Source organism: Stigmatopora argus, chromosome 11 (genome assembly GCF_051989625.1).
Source record: "Stigmatopora argus isolate UIUO_Sarg chromosome 11, RoL_Sarg_1.0, whole genome shotgun sequence".
Taxonomy (NCBI): domain Eukaryota; kingdom Metazoa; phylum Chordata; class Actinopteri; order Syngnathiformes; family Syngnathidae; genus Stigmatopora; species Stigmatopora argus.
Window position 1 is genome coordinate 7,933,300 of NC_135397.1, and position 16,853 is coordinate 7,950,152.

Genomic DNA, 16,853 nt, shown 5'->3' on the forward strand with positions numbered 1-16,853 from the left:
CAGAATTAATGATAGCTTAGTCGTGTTGCGCTAGCTCGTAAATGTTGACAGAATGACAGAACAGTCACAGGGCAACAAGAGAATAAAAAGCATATGGATAACATGCGAGCACTGCAAAAATCTGCAACTCATTGTGGGTGTGATATCATCTATTAGGTGCAGGGCCAAGGCCGCCGAGAAAGGAACACTATTTGGGATCTAATTTTGTTATTAAGCTTCTTCTGGCTTTTTTGGGGGGGAGGTGGTTGTGTACTTAATACGGACGGTCTGCACTATAGCATAACACCTTCCTTATGCATTGTTTCCTCTCGTCCTCTATTCAGTGGTGTGTCATCTGCCTTGTATTAATGGTGGCAAGTGCAGTGCGAGGGATAAGTGTCAATGTCCTCCAAACTTCACTGGAAAGTTCTGCCAGGTGCCAGTTCAAAACGGCCATCATCAGCTCCAACAGACATCGGGCGGCTACAGTCAAACTCAGGTCCATTCCACGCACACGTTGCCTCTCACCTACAGCAACGGACAGAGTCCTGGTGAGTGTGCGTTTTTTTTAAATGCCGAATGCTCAACCTTGGCCTTAATCATGCTCTGTAATTTACCAGGCTTTAGTCCCAACATTGTAAACATCCATATCAAACATCCCCCTGAGGCATCTGTTCAAGTTCACCAGGTGTCTCAGCTGGATGACCACCATAATCTTGGACAAAATCCAAGAGGGCCCCAGTCAGGATCGTCTTCATCCTCCAGCTACAGCTTTCATCACACTGAAAGTCACCAGAAGATTCAGCATCATGGCTACAACATTGTCTACCCTGGCCAACATGGTGACCAGATTACGCATTACCAACCCGTTTCTTCCAAAAACACCTTGGGACGTTGCTTCCAAGAAACTGTGGGGAGTCAGGTAACCTCCTTTTGTAAATTTGAGATTTATTCACTCCAGTCAAATTATTTTAAAGCCCATTTTTTCTGATGGAAAAATCTATGTTAACTTGTTAATCATAAAATATTCAAATAATTAAAAAAACACTATACAAATAGGATTGCTATCTTACTCTTGTCTGTTGAAAATGAATGAAGGAAATAGGAACTAAAAGGGTATATTAACAATCTTAATTTAATGACCTTATATCTTTCCTGAAAACTGCCGCAAATAAAAGTTATACATGACTTTGATGCACTGGCAAAATAACAAACCCTATATAGGAATAATTTCTATTCTTTTCTTCAACAGTATGAACTGACTGCTTTGTATGTTTCAGTGTGGGAAAGCTCTCCCAGGTCTCACTAAACAGGAACAGTGCTGTGGGACTATTGGGACATCATGGGGATTCCACAAATGCCAAAAATGTCCAACTAAACAATGTGAGTGCATGTTGACATCACTGTAGAAACATGTCAGGTCAGCTTTAAAATATAGCTGCTGATGTTTAAAGAACACAAAAATGGAGCTGTGCTTTATGAATTAAATATTGCTGGTTCATAAATTTATCGTAATTTTTGTTTAAGTCAAATCAAAGTCAAGCAAAAAAAAATCAACTCTGTCAGCAAGAGGCCTGCAGTTCAATTTCTGCCATTTTGATTGTTTTTATTCATCCACCAGCAATTCCTTTAATCGACTGCCCTCAAGGTTACACGAAAGTCAACAGCACTTATTGCCAAGGTAAGAGATTGCAACATAGTCTGTATTCATCATTTATATTAAGAGTAAATGACTTGATTAAGATAAAATGGAAGAAATATGATCAATTCTAACCAAATTTCTGGCCATAACCATGGCACAGTTTTTCACGAGACCCAATAGAGGGTGCTACTGTCTCATTTGGCTAAATGCCATTTGGCCAGGGATTTGCCCATTTTGCTCAGGTTGCAAATTTTCTTAAGAGCTGTCATTTATGAATTAGTATTTGAGGAAGAAGGCCTGGAAACTAAGATGACTTTATGTTAGAAAATTAAATAGAAATATTATAAAATCTTTCCACTCGTTTCTTGCACACGATGTAGACCACACACTTTGTACACTGTCAACTAGCACCAAAAGTGAATTGTATTTGTTCCTTTTGCTTCAAATGTATAACATTTTGTGCTCTATCGTATTTCTTCACAGATTTGGATGAGTGTATGCTACAGGGAGTGTGTCCAAATGGAAATTGTGTGAACACTGTGGGCAGCTACAGATGCATGTGCAAACCTGGCTACATCTCCAACTCAGTGCGCACCTCATGCATATGTAAGTGCAAACTACACATTATTTGATATTATTTATTCTGTACAATCATTCATTTATTCGTATATTGGTTATCTAGATAAAAATAATACACTACCGGTTATCCTCACAAAGGTCACACTCATACCAAGGGACAATTTAGAGTGTTTAACAGGCCTAGCATGTGTGCGTTTGGCACATAATATATCATTTTAAAATGAATAAAACAGAAACACGGCACCAATAACACTTAAAAGATTTTTTTTTTTAAACATAACTTTTTTTTCCCCCTCATTGCTTGCAATTGATGACGATAGACATCTAATTCATTTAAACTGAGAGGACTACTACCTTGGAATTCTCATCTTTCTTGTTATGGGTCACTTGTGGATGTACCAAATCTAAACTAACCATCATTTTACTTTTCGCTGCTCTACTCGGAAAGGGCTTTTTTGTTCCCTTTCAAGAAAAACAATTGTTTTCAGTTCAATTTAAAACAATTCCAGCTGTCAATGGTATGTGGTGATGTTGAATTGCACCATTTGAAAAGCACAAACTTAACCTCTCTGCATGCCTCCCCTCGCGTACTAGGCTGTAAATGCATGTTAATGTTTGCTCTTGTCTGTCCCTACAGTGTTTACTCCATGCTCTATTGTACCGTGATATGGTTCTATGCTTTACGTTTAGCTCTGTTTTATCGCTGGGTGCGGAGTAATGAAGAATCGGCATAGAATATATACATGGTTTTCTTGTAGCCTGGTGTTTTAGGACAATGTTCATATTATGTTTGAGCCAGATGTGCTTTGGTGAAGGGGACTTCTTCATTTCTTCACTTTGTCATTTCTTCCCCCTTGTGTGTCTTCCTTCCGTCGCACCCGTTCTGTTCCTCTTTGTCCTCGTCGCCGCCCCGCACACCTCTTCAGCCAACATGCCTGCCGTCCCAGAGGAGAAGGGGGCTTGCTTCCGTTTGGTGAGCTCAGGGAGGCAGTGTTTGCACCCCGTGTCTGCTCAGCTGAGCAAACAGCTCTGCTGCTGCAGTGTGGGCAAAGCCTGGGGACCACATTGTGATAAATGTCCCCCTCCCGGAACAGGTAAGGCCTCCAGCTCGGGACCCAAACGTCTATTTTGTCAGAAAAAAAACATGCAAACCGCCACCTAATATAAAAAATGCCATAGCTTTTCTGTGTGCCTCGAGCATTTTGGGCGAGTGTCAACAGTGACATTACAAAGCCACTTTGTTCGCAAATACAGTCTTTGTGTGCAGATCCTCAACATTTCTTTGTCTTTTTCCTGCAGCTATGTTCAAAGAAATTTGCCCTGGTGGGATGGGCTACACTGTTCTCCCAAATCCACCCGTCAATAAACCAGTTACAGTTTACCAGACACCAAGTGAACCACTTACCCCGCAGCCCTTGCCAACACTAGAAAAACCAGTGCAGGCTTTTGGGAAGCCAGAAGAGATTATGCCAGGTTAGTCTATGACATTTTTACATCTGGAAATGTTTCATATCAAAACCAAAATTGAGGTTAGATGACTGTGACTACTATCTAAAGAATAAAAAAGGCTTTATGTAAAATAACTAACCCGGCAAAGAAAAGTGCTTGGCAAGATCAGAAACTACATGTCAATCAATAAAAATGTAAAATCTCAATTTTTCCCCACAAAACTCCATCTTTCATCTTAGCAACCAACACTAAAAAAAAAAAATATTTTCAATTTCATTGACTACCAACCCTCTCAGTTCAAATAAAGTGGACATCTGTCGCCGTGAATGAAAGGCCATGAGTTAAAATACATAAGTAAGACCCTCCAAAAAGGCAAATGTTTTACCTATTTTATAAGTCAGAGTTTTAAGCATTTTCTCTTGTAACCTTCTTTTAGTTTGGATCAAATTTAATAAAAAATGCATATTGGGATAACTGGATTAGATTGGTTCAATTTCTTTCTTTTTTTTTTTTTTTTTAAATCTTGGGTCCCTATAGCTGTATGTTTTAGATCTTTATCCATCCCTCCGTGAAGGCCACAATTTATTACTGAACCAAAGTAGTGTTTATCACTGTATGTCATCAACCTTTTATATTCATATTCACAAAGGAGTCTCTTGGGCTCAATATGAAGTACATTGTGTCTGAATCTCCAATTCTGATTTATAGAGTACAATATAGCTTCCAAATATCTATAATGGATCTACTTTTACGTGACCAATGTACAACCACTGTACACAGGGTCACACAGAAATGAAAGTGAAAACACTGGCTAGCAACCACAACTCACATACATTTTTCAATCCTCTGTTGGACCATTCCAGCCCTAGTAAAGAAAAATATCATCAATGGAAATAAATAGACATGTAAGATATTCAGGTTGTTGGAATGTGACCTAGTTTCATTCTAAAATGTTGCATTATCAAATGAAAATATAATCTGCTCCTTACTTGTGGCATTATTTGCTTGCTGAATGTGAACGACACACCTCCACATAATTTAGCTGATTAAAAATAAAGATTCTTGATCAATCAAGTCTTTCTGTCTAACCCGTAGGATGGCATCTGGGATTATATTTTTTATGCATTTTATGACATTTGGTTGTTTTCTGCTTGTAGTCAGGTGTGTTTATAGTGTGGAATTTACAGTAATTATTATTTTTTTCTTTTTTTTTTCTGGTCGGTAGCAACCATTGCTCCAGATCAGGTAGGTTGGATTGAGAAATCTGGCATGCGCTAAAGTATAATAAGCTGCTACTGTTGAGCCAAATCTCATTTGCATGAAGTCAGATACTTTGTTGCCTACTTGGTGGCCGCAAGGTATTTACGCTTGGTGACTTGTAATACATAGCAGAGGCAATACAGCTTGGAATCTTTGTCTTCATAGAGGGCAATCCAGTGTGCAAGTGGCAGACAATTTGCCTTCTGGCTTGCCAACTGAGTAGCACTCAGCTAATGTATACAAGCAGATTGTGAATGTTCTTGGCAGCATGCATCTTGCATGGCAAAAGTCTCTGCGTGTTTCACGTGCAAACTAAAGTGATTTAGGCAAAAAATCTCATCTGATTTGACCTTGTTCTTTTGTTAATATTTTCTGTTTTGTCATTGAAGGAGCTGGTTGTACCTGCGGTTAGCATTAGGCCAGTCGTTGATTCCATACTACCCCAACTATCTCCTGGTGTGTCCACTGTCAAGATGAATGCGGCTTACCCAGGTGTCTGTCTACCCTTTACATGCTGGAAAAGCGCATTGAGAAACACAAATCCAAGTTGCATTACGCTTGTAATGATTTAGCTGTTGGGACAAAAACGTTTTAAGTGTTCAACACCAAAGTCAGATGAAGATATTACCACTACGACAGGAACAAACCCCAATTCACATTGAAAAATGAGATGGCAGGTTGTCAACATGTCTGCAAATTTTTAGTCTTTTTCCATGGTTGAAAAGGCATGAAAGCAGCCTGCTTGAGCCTGTGGTTAGACTGTAACTTCTTCACGCAAAGTAGACTCATTGTTGAAACCTTGCTTCCTGTTATCTTGACACTTTTCTGGGAGACAAAAAACATATTGTGGCTATGGCGCATATGGACATGACTACACTACCGGGGGGAAAATCTCTGGGTTGCAGAAACCACTTAACTGTACTTAATTGTTTCTTCTCATAGAGGTTGTTGAGCAGAGCTCTCCCCCAGTTCCAGTGGAGATTTTCCCTTCAAATGCAGGCCAAGACATTGCTCCAACTCAGTCTGCTGGTAATGTCCCCACACATTCATTCACAGTTCAATCCTTTTTTTGGGTCAAAATAACTTTCTTTTTCTTTCTAACAGAGGTGGATGAATGCCAGATCAACCCTTATATTTGTGCTCGCGGTCTTTGCTACAACACAGTTGAAGGCTACACCTGTCATTGTGATGAGGGATATCACTTGAATGAAGAACTGACCTCCTGCGAAGGTGAATATAAAGAAAAACACCTATATTTGCATTTGTTAATGATTTATAAAATGGATCTGCATTGCGAATCTTCAATCTTACCAATAACATCTGTCTAGTTTCTTGTAAAAAAATCTCATCACAATTATAATAACATAAGATTACTTAAAAAGTATATGACGAACCCTGACAAAAAGAGAATGTCATTTCTTTCTTTATTATTTATGTGTTCAGATATGGATGAATGTTTGGAGACCCCATCCTTGTGTTCTGGTGGTTTGTGCCAAAACACAGAAGGAAGTTTCCTGTGTGTGTGTCCACAAGGATTCCTTGTTGATGAAGAAGGAACCACTTGTGTGGGTCAGTATGTGTCCATAACTTATTTGGTCATTGCCTGCCATTGATAACACTAGAGGTCCAATTTATTTGAAGTGGGAGGATTGGCTGTAAATGCTTTTCAAGCCACCGTCGGCGCTCGGCGTCCAATCATTTCGTCTGGACCCCAAAGGCCGCCAATGGCAGTTAATGAGTTAATTTTAGTTGAACACTCACTTTTGAAAAAAAACGAATGTTTTTGCATGCACTTGAAATAAAATACACACAGTAGTTAATTGAAGACAAAAAAAAGCGTTGGTGTTTTGTTACTCAGCAAAACTTTCCAATTTCCATCCTATTAAGCAGTGGGACACTAAGAGGTTCCACAAACTATCACGTACGCATCAAGGGAATTAAAAGTATAGGTGGAAATTTGGATGGAACCACACCGACCACACCGAACTAAAATCAGCACCTAGCAGCTTTCCGCTTCCTCGCTCTTACTCCGATATAAATATGAGTTAGTCAGTTATTATGTGGTTTCTTGCCAATTTGAAACAGAATTCCCCAACCGCAAAGAGGAAACTGAATTGGAACTCTAAGAGCAAACTAAGCTGATGGTCATCACCCCAAAACTCAATAAAACCTTCTCTTCCGCAGTGGTGTGGAAGAGATACCCTTATAACTTTTTGAGGGTGTGTTTTGGTTGATTCAAAGTTTATGGTCTAAACAGATGCATCCTATCCCTTGATTTATTCTTGACTTAAATTGAACAGAAGTCACAGTTATAATCAGCTGATAATATCTTCATACTGTTTTGATAAGGCAATTTTATTTGAATAGAATGTCGTAACTATTGTCTCAGTGGTGGTACTTTTTGGTCAGCTCTATATTGCTTTATTTTCACAGATATCAATGAATGTGCAAACAGGACGCTATGTCCATCTGGTATTTGTATTAACAGCCCTGGTGGTTACAACTGTGGATCTTGCCCGCCGGGGTTCTTGGCACAGGAAGGTCAATGTGTGGGTAGGTTCTGTATTGCAGTTTGAATGCGTCTGTGTTTGTGTGAGTTGCTTGGTCGTTGATTCATACTCTATTCATCTTCTTCCCACATGACTGAGTATTCCAAAAACCCAAAAGAGAATCTTATTATGTACAGTAGTGGGTCTCATTTTTGTCATGAACTTCATTGGAGGGCCATTAGGTTAGGTCTGAAAACTGTGAAAATTATTTGATGATCCAATTCTCCAAAAAAATGTATATAATATATTTTTTGGTCTTAATTTAAAAAATATATATATATATAAACTGTGAAGAATGTTTTTTTTCCACATTAATTTTCTTTTTATGCCACAAACGGGGAAACTAAATAGTATTTAGTCATTTATTAGTTATTATATTGTTTTGAAATTGAAAACTATTGAAAATTAGTAATATTTACATTTGAAAACATATTTATTATATCATTTAGTTTAAATTTAATGAAGAAAAACTGTATATTTTAAGAAAAGTGTCAATGACCATGCCTTAGTTTCATGGGCCACAAGAAAAATGAGGTGGGCCTCATTTGGCCCCCAGGCCTGGGTTTCTGCCCTTGTGATTTACAGTTTCTTCTATTGTCCCTAATTGGGCTCATATGCGCCGTGTCAAGTGGTGACTCCTTTTTAGTGCAAGGGAAGGTCACCAAAGCCACTGTGTTGAGGCGCTGACAGGAAAGAAATATATACCATGCTACAGGGTCGTTTATAGAATTGAATGACAGAGCTCGCAGATGTTCACATGTGCTGCCAAATGAGCACAATTGTGTGTGCCCGAGCTGAGGTAAAAGTAGCGGCAACCAGAATGGCTGATGACAGCATGTTTAATTATATAACTGTAAATCCTATTTATTCCAACAAAGGTGAATTCATTCAGTTGTTAATGTAGTTGCCGCCAGCTCGCAGGATAATAAATTAGTGCTATTTATAAACAGCAGGCATCGTAATAAGAACTGTCGCATGTTATGATCTTAAAATGTTAGTTTAAGGAGTTGTTATAAAGGGCAAAAAATTATAATGAAGCAAATTTGACTTAATGTAATCCTCTTTTTCATTCTTGTGAATTTTCCAGACATAGATGAGTGCCAAGATCAGCATGTGTGTACCAGGGGCCACTGCTTGAACACGGATGGTTCCTTTATCTGTCAGTGTGGGCCAGGCTTCACTTTGTCTCTGTCTGGAGAACAGTGTGACGGTATGCTAAATGACATTTCTATGCAGGGCTCCAGACTGCCCTCATATGGTAGAATTTGGCATTTTAAACGGCACTCAAACCTGAATTTAAGCTTTTAATACTGCGCTAATTACAGTTAATTTCAAAAAAATGTACAAAATGTGTACTTTGGCAAAATGCCACTCCACATTTGTTTTTTGGCATGACACAAACTAGTTGATTGCGCATCTTTTTATACTTCATTAACTGAGGACGTCTAAATTAAAAAATCAAGCAACTAGTACACACTATGTATATTATTGAGACCTGGCATTACGTGTTATTTTGGGTCATTTAGGCCACATTATGAACTTTTTCTATCCATGCGTGGCTTACTTGACCCAAAATGTCATGCATCTAATACTTTTTGACTGGATCCAATCCCACTCTGGACATCTATCGTCATCAATAGAATTGATTCCTTTACAATGAGTTAATTATTTGCATGTTTTCCGAATATCTGGTGTTTGTTTCTAGATGTGGACGAGTGTTTAGAAGATGAGCCTTGCAACTCTATTGGGGAGTGTGTTAACAACATGGGCTCCTACACATGTACCTGTCCCAAAGGATACCGACAGATTGATGGCACCAGCTGCATAGGTTAGCAATGTGGAAAAAAAAATCTGTGTGTTTTTAGTCAAGGGTCCTCAAAGCGTGACCGTGCAGTGTTAGCATGTGCGGCGTCTAGAAAGTACGAACATAACACACGCACACGGCAACTCCATAAAATGTTTGTCTCTTTCCTTGCAGATGTCGACGAGTGCGCAGACGAGCCAGAACTCTGTTCGCCCCACGGTGAATGTCTCAATACAGAGGGATCCTACGCGTGTGTCTGCGGGAGAGGATTCACTGCGAATCTCCACACACCTTCCTGTGACGGTAAAATGTCAAAGCAAAGAATTAGAGTTCAAATGGAAGCTCAGTTTCACTAAGCAGGGAAGCCGTTTATCACAAAATGTCAACTGGTTGATTATAATTCATGTTCCTTTGGGACGTTCACATGCCTGACAACAATTCTTGAGTCAGCATTTCGACAACCCTCGGTGCAATCCGAAACTATTCCACATCTTTTAAAGATTTGGAGATTTATTTAATTTAACTGGTCAGTACTATTCATAGTTGTTAAAAAGCCAGACATAACCACAGCATGGAAGCCAGAATCTGTGCAAATCCTTTGAGAGCTTTGCTTGGCTTTCATTTCTCTCCATTTCTACTATGTCTATCTCCTCGTATACTTTTAAGACCAGGAAAATGATCTGAAGTATTGGCTCGTTTGCCTGAACTGATGTTTCTTTTCTCAAATAAAAAAATGTAACAAAAGGAAAAACCTACAGGGGAAAACAAATTAAGCCTTTGTGCCGACTGTCTAGACATTGGGCTACATTTCTTGCATTCAGATTTTGCAGGGAACCTTCATTCATTTGCTGGGTGCTGGCCATTGTTTATTTTAATCCATCCTGTTTGTGAACTCAATTACTAACATTGACGTCGCTAGAGCTTAATGCAACGGCAAATGTACTTTTCACATTAGTAGCAGTGTGACTCCTTTAAAGTTATTCAAACTCGTGCTAAACTCTTGATAGCCAATTTTGCAACAGCAAGTAAAGTATGTAAATTGATTTACAGGTCAATCAACTCGTTATTGTGACCCATGTAATTGTTGCAATTTGTCCATGCTTCTACACAGAGGTCAATGAAATCCGGGGAAAAAAGTTATTTATTTCCTTTTTTTTTGTTTTCAACAGATATCGATGAGTGTGGGCTCAATGAGACTTTGTGTAGTCCTCATGGTTTCTGTGAGAATAGATTGGGTTCATTTAGATGCCTATGTGACCAGGGCTACCAGGAAAACCAAGATGGCCAAAGCTGTATAGGTAAGTGAACCATGGTAGAATCTAGTAAAGATCTATTTCAGGTAGTCTATGATATCATGACTTTCCGATCTATATACAGCTCTGTAGAAACATCTTAGAATTCTGCCAGTTGATTTTTTTTTTTAAACCACACACAGAAACTAGATATTTACCCCACGACCAATGTTCCCTCTAATTTTTTGTTTGTCTGAACAGAAAGACAACCTCCCTGAGCACACTGAGTAGCGGTGTGAGCAACATCATCATTGCTCGCTATGGGCACACACCAGTATCACACCTGCGATAAGCAGGTGCATGTCTACTACACATAAATGATTTAGTAATAATAAAATGTAATGATTAATATCTATGAATGGGCCAACCGGCAGATGAGTGGTTTGCGCGTCGTCCTCACAGCTTAAAAAAAAAAAAAAATGTGATTTTATTTTGTGCGCTCCATATGATTTGCTGTGCGCTGAGAAGACGAGAGTAGTGCGCAGTTTAGGGGGAACATTGCCCATGACAATCTCTAATACTGATCCCACATTAGTCAACCACAATTATTGTATCTATTAGTCGCTTTTTATCAGTTAGAACAAGTTTGGGTGCCAAAACTTGCAGTCTGGTTCATACATTTTATCATTGTTATCTTGCTACGACTATAAAGCTGCCGATTTCATTGCTGATTGCCAAGGTTTTACAGTGATTGCTTTGTAAAATAAATAGTGCCCTAGTTAATAGCAGAAGTTAGTATGTTGTAAGGATGCCACATAAATATCCATAATCTCATTCGGTTAATCAGTGCCCAAATGTTGAAGACTGTTAATTGCTGTTGGCATCGTAACTGTTCAGAAATGTTATCAATAACACCAACCGACTTTTGTGTTGTGTCCTTCAAATAATTTGAAGTACAAAACATCCAGTGTTTCTTCGTCCAATTGCTTAAAAAGTGTACATTTGACGAGTGGATTCTAATTGGAAACATGTTGCTCCGATTAGTCCTAGGCACAATGAACCTTCCCGCATTCTGCTATCCCAGTGGCAATTTACTCCACCGTAATCACCACAATTCTCCAATTCCATGCAGAGTGTGTTTTAAACACACAAACTTCCCATCTGTCCTCTGGCAGTCTTGCTGGGTTGCAGCTAAATTCGGTCCAGCCAGCTGCCTCGTTCACTGCCAAGCCTTCACTGCAGTGCGGCTAGAACAGATGGACTCACTTACAAACCAGCACACAATCGTGCAGTGGTGGTGTACCGCTAACCATTTCGAATGCTTCTTGTCTAGCTGTCTTCCTTCCTCTCTGTCGAGAGCCGCTCTCCCTGAAACTTCTGTTTTCTATTACTTTCTCTCCCCTCGTTGTCTACTTAATCCTACTTCAGTCTCTCACGGTCTTCTTGCGGTCTACCCCTTTGCACCCTGTAAAATCTCCTTCAACATTTCCTTCTCAAATATCCGCCATTCGATTTCAACACCCAATTTAATTAGAGGTTCCCCGTACTGCCCTGTCAGAGGGATGAATCTGTCAAGAAAACCTACGAAGATTAAATGTGGTGGTCGAAATCAAGGTCGGCTAACTTAGTGACACACTTTGAATTTCAACTATTATTTTTGGGGGAAAGAGCTCAGGCCTCTTACAATACTCAATTTGTTATGCAGGCGTCCAGACTCAACAAAAATAGTGAGCGAATTCTAAAACCATGATTTTTGAATCACATCCCAGAGGTTGACAAAGATTAATAACATGCTATTTGCCGTGATCCTAATAATAATTGTTGAGTGACATTTTTTTAAATGCATGCGGTGATACTAAACAATATCTAAAATGACGCAATTGCATCATTAAACCATTAATGTACAAGTAGTGCCCACCTGAATCGCTGTTATCATCCCAGTCAGACAGTTATCACTGTCAATAGCTGTAAAATATGATCATTCACTGTCAGCTACCTTAGTCGAAATTTGATTTGGAAGGTGGGTTTTAGTAAGTTTTTAATGAAGGATGCAATTATTCATTCACATAAAATTGCTGTACCTAATAAACTGTTTGTGACTTTGTCATTATGAAGTGTCATGAAAAAAAAATGAGGTTGAAAATCTATTGAATCCAATTTAGAATGAATTGAAGAGATGACTATTTATGATACGCACTGTAAATGACTAATATGTATGATTAATGTATTCTGAGCTGTGTACTCATCAAGACCATTAACATTCTAAACCAGATTTGTAGGATTTATCACTACCTTCCAGGTCATTTGGTGCTAAAAATGACACTGTTAGAAATCTAAATTATTATTATTATTTTTTTAATCATTTGAAGAGTTAAAGTTAACACTAAATGTGTTATAACTACTTTTGGATAAATGGCAGGTGGATGACCAAAACCAAAATGCAAACATATTCATATTGCGTGTATTGGTTTATTTAATCATTCATTTATAACATTTTGCTCCCTACAGATGTGAATGAATGTGAACTGCTGAATAGTGTCTGTGGAGAAGCCCTGTGTGTTAACAATGAAGGTTCCTTCAGCTGCACGTGTCCCAGCGGCCAGAACTTTAATGCCATGGTGGCTAGATGTGAGCCTGTTCCCACAGGTGACTGCTTTTAATCTTGTAATACGCTATTCCCTAAATCATAGCACTTTACGTTATCTTCATGATATATCATGATATGCTTGGCCTTTGAAAGACCATAATCTTCAGTGGTGACTCCTGAATTTTTTCGTAGTGGTGGTAAGGCTGAGACACTTAAAATCTTAGGCTGGCAAACCAAAACGGGATGCAATCATTTCAAGATATTATTATACTCATTTAGTAAATTTAGTATATTTATGTTACCATAGCAACACACTCACTGAAAAGGAAAAATAAAAAAAGGTTACCTTAATGATGCCCTGTCAAATGTCAAACATTTTTGACTATATTTTCACGTCCAAGTACTTGTCTGGAGATAATTTTCATATTGTATGCTATTTTATGTTATTGAGGATCTAACGTGCACACAGAAGCAAAATCAGTTCATCTTACATCAAGATACTTATATGTTGCTCTTAGTAATTTTCAATTACAGCTGTAATAATAGGCCATTGGCATTTCTATTTGGCGAAATGAAACTCAATTACCAATAAACATGAATTAAATTATTGTTTCATAATTTGTAGTAAGTTCATTTTAAAAATTAGCATGTGTGCGCTATTACAGGCTGAAGCTGCCCTCTACTGGCTAAATTTTATCCATGATTCTGCAATTATGATACATAAATCGAGCTCCGAGGGTTGATAGATACTGGCCCATGCTACGTGACTTCCAGGTTTAAAGATGATTGGTTCATGAATGTCAGAGTAGTAGGACTTATAAGTCAGTGCCCACAAGAACAACAACTATATCACCTGGAAACACCTTTAGGCAACCCCCAGGTGGCACAATTGCTAATCCAAAGCTACACATACTCTGTATGTTTGTGTATCTTTTTAGGTGTATTTAAACAAAATATCGTCCCAAAGGTTTAGGTAAAAAATGAGTCAACTCTTCTGATTTTTTTTATTTACATGATAGATGCTCAATCCCTCTGACATTGTGGTCCAAACCTTCTTATCTGCCTTGTCTTTCTCCTTCAGTGCCATCTATAGAGCGTAAAGAGTGCTACTTCCGTCTGAATGATGAGAACTTATGTGAGAGTGTGCTCACCAGCCATGTCACACTGCAAGAGTGCTGTTGCACTCTGGGAGCCGGCTGGGGGGACAACTGTGAGGTTTACCCTTGCCCTGTCAATGGCACAGGTATGTATTATTGTGAACTGGCAGTCGATGGCAGACAGTGACTTCATTTACGATTGTGCTAAATAACATTCAAACTGTTACAGTAGTATGCAGGTTGGAAATGTGTTTCTTTTGTATCAGTGTTGTAAGTGGCAATGTGCTAAGGTCAATGTAAAAAGGATTTATTCAGGGTTTACTACACAAATACTGCGTAAAGTGTCGCCATTGTGGATTCAACCGCGTTAACAGACAGGGTCAAAACACTTTTCTTTTGTAGCACTGTTTTGGCCTAGCGAGGAGCTATAAAAGAAAAAAAAGCCCACCAGGCTTATAAAGAATGCCTGAAAGCCCTGGGGGTAACCCTGTTCATTTTTAGAGCAGAGCTAGCAGCCGATGAGTTAATACGCACATTTCGACCTTGTTCCTCCAGACCAATTCAACCAAATGTGTCCATCTGGAAAAGGATTTATTCCAAGTGGAGATTTGCTTTATGAAGTCCCTACATCTGACAGCTACAAAAGTAAGTTAAGCAAATGTGACATTTTAGCAACACATGGATGTAGAAATGAATAAAATGTGATATCATACTGCATGCTGGAATAATTGACTTGTTTATTTCAGATGCAGATGAGTGCACGTTGTTTGGCCAGGAGGTGTGTAAGGGAGGCTTCTGTCAAGACACATTAGGCAGCTATGAGTGTTATTGCAAGACAGGACAGGACTATGACCCTACCAAGATGGAATGCATAGGTGTGTATGTGAGTGCTATTCATCAATAGTAGGTAATATACTCTCAAAGGATTGAATAGAACATTTTACAGATTAGTGGTATTTTTTAAGGATATTTTTCTGATATTTACAATATTTGGCATATTCACAGTAGCAGTTGCAAATCTGTACGATTGTTAGCTTTTCTCATTAATAGAAGCTAGCTGTAATTGCTGATTAAGACGGCAAGAAAATCCTTATATATGTATATACATATATATATATATATACATGTATATGTATATGTATGTGTATGTGTATGTGTATGTATATGTATATGTATATATATATATATATATATATATATATATATATATATATATATATATATATATATATATATATATATATATATATATATATATATATATATATATATATATATATACTATATTCACTATATTCTCTGATTGCATGCATAACATGCTTGCATGAGGAAAAGTGAGAGATTCAATTAATTAGAAAAATGCAAAAAAACGACATAAATTACCACGTATAATAATTCATATTTGAATTATTATGTTTAATAATTCATATTTGAATTATTATGCTTAGTAAAACAAATTTTTCCCACAGTTATAGGGGACAACAATCAAACAAACAACACCCTTAAAACATAATTTCATTTGAACCTTTGTCTCTGATTTTTCTGACAGACATAAATGAGTGCCTTGATGAGTCTGTGTGTATTGGAGCTGAATGTTTGAACACTGAAGGGTCTTACATTTGTTACTGCAATCATCCTATGGTGTTGGATCCTAACAGTAACAGCTGCATTTTTGTTGCTGATGTGGCTGGTAAGACTTTGGTACAACAAGTATCATTAGGATGAATGACTGAATTACTGCGTGTCTGCCCCCAGAGCAACATGAAATGGGACAAATGGACTTCCAGGGTATCTGCTGGCAAAAGGTGACAGAATCCATGACATGCACTTTGCCCATGGGTCCTGACAGGAAGACAACATTCACAGAGTGCTGCTGTCTCTATGGAGAAGCATGGGGAATGGAATGTGCCTTATGCCCGCACAAAAATACAGGTGCGTACTTTGTATTATACACTTCATAATAGTGCTGTGTGACATGAAAAAAAAATCACTATGGGCTATTTTACAGTATATCACAATATTGATAGGCTACGATTTCATAAATGTTTAATTATTTGGTGAAAAATTCTGCAACCATGACGACACTCACTCATTTGATTTTTGAATTACTATTATAGGGGATTACGCATCCATGTGTAACCTTGGCGGCCGGCATTCTTACGGCCGCGATGCCCTTGTCGCCGGTCCAGTTCATGAATACGATGCCGGTTTAGACTATTCACCATCCCCCGAGGAACATCCGGCTTTGCCATTCTACGACAATAAGGAATGTAAGTACCGAAGTCTGAGTATGTGGGCTCTGGGGGTAATCAGATCCTGCCAATCCGTTAAATGAGTGTTCACTCTCCACACTTTCCATACTGGAAAACTTTGATTAGTCGCCGTCCAAAACAATTTAAGCTCACCATCATAGCATTTACTTCAAAGCAAGCTACGTTGTGTTTATGTGGCTGTGCAACGTTATATATGTCACAGATCCTTTCAAGGCTTTTGAAGGTTTGGGAGCTGAGGAGTGCGGGATATTGAACGGCTGCGATAACGGTCGATGTGTCCGCGTCCAAGAAGGTTACACCTGCGAATGCTTTGACGGTTACACGCTGGACCTGCCCCGCATGGCCTGCATTGGTAGAAAAGCAGTCGATCGGTCAACAATATCCTCCCAAAACAATTTCGTA

The 16,853-nt window shown here is 38.6% G+C and overlaps 1 protein-coding gene across 4 annotated transcripts in view; it reads left to right on the plus strand.

Moving 5' to 3' along the window:
* Window positions 1–16,853, plus strand: part of ltbp1 (latent transforming growth factor beta binding protein 1) — a 32,610-nt gene that overhangs the window by 14,567 nt on the left and 1,190 nt on the right. For 2 of the 4 annotated variants that reach the window (XM_077612777.1, XM_077612774.1), the window contains 25 exons: window positions 324–530; window positions 600–901; window positions 1,260–1,362; window positions 1,601–1,660; window positions 2,105–2,227; window positions 3,127–3,294; window positions 3,500–3,673; window positions 4,875–4,894; window positions 5,299–5,401; window positions 5,852–5,938; window positions 6,014–6,139; window positions 6,353–6,478; window positions 7,343–7,462; window positions 8,546–8,668; window positions 9,164–9,286; window positions 9,437–9,565; window positions 10,432–10,560; window positions 13,003–13,140; window positions 14,163–14,324; window positions 14,734–14,823; window positions 14,925–15,053; window positions 15,728–15,868; window positions 15,934–16,110; window positions 16,296–16,448; window positions 16,654–16,803. In XM_077612777.1, coding sequence (XP_077468903.1) covers window positions 324–530; window positions 600–901; window positions 1,260–1,362; window positions 1,601–1,660; window positions 2,105–2,227; window positions 3,127–3,294; window positions 3,500–3,673; window positions 4,875–4,894; window positions 5,299–5,401; window positions 5,852–5,938; window positions 6,014–6,139; window positions 6,353–6,478; window positions 7,343–7,462; window positions 8,546–8,668; window positions 9,164–9,286; window positions 9,437–9,565; window positions 10,432–10,560; window positions 13,003–13,140; window positions 14,163–14,324; window positions 14,734–14,823; window positions 14,925–15,053; window positions 15,728–15,868; window positions 15,934–16,110; window positions 16,296–16,448; window positions 16,654–16,803 — 3,363 coding nt within the window. The remainder of the gene's footprint in view (window positions 1–323; window positions 531–599; window positions 902–1,259; window positions 1,363–1,600; window positions 1,661–2,104; window positions 2,228–3,126; window positions 3,295–3,499; window positions 3,674–4,874; window positions 4,895–5,298; window positions 5,402–5,851; window positions 5,939–6,013; window positions 6,140–6,352; window positions 6,479–7,342; window positions 7,463–8,545; window positions 8,669–9,163; window positions 9,287–9,436; window positions 9,566–10,431; window positions 10,561–13,002; window positions 13,141–14,162; window positions 14,325–14,733; window positions 14,824–14,924; window positions 15,054–15,727; window positions 15,869–15,933; window positions 16,111–16,295; window positions 16,449–16,653; window positions 16,804–16,853) is intronic. The other 2 variants (XM_077612776.1, XM_077612775.1) reach the window with 2 other exon arrangements.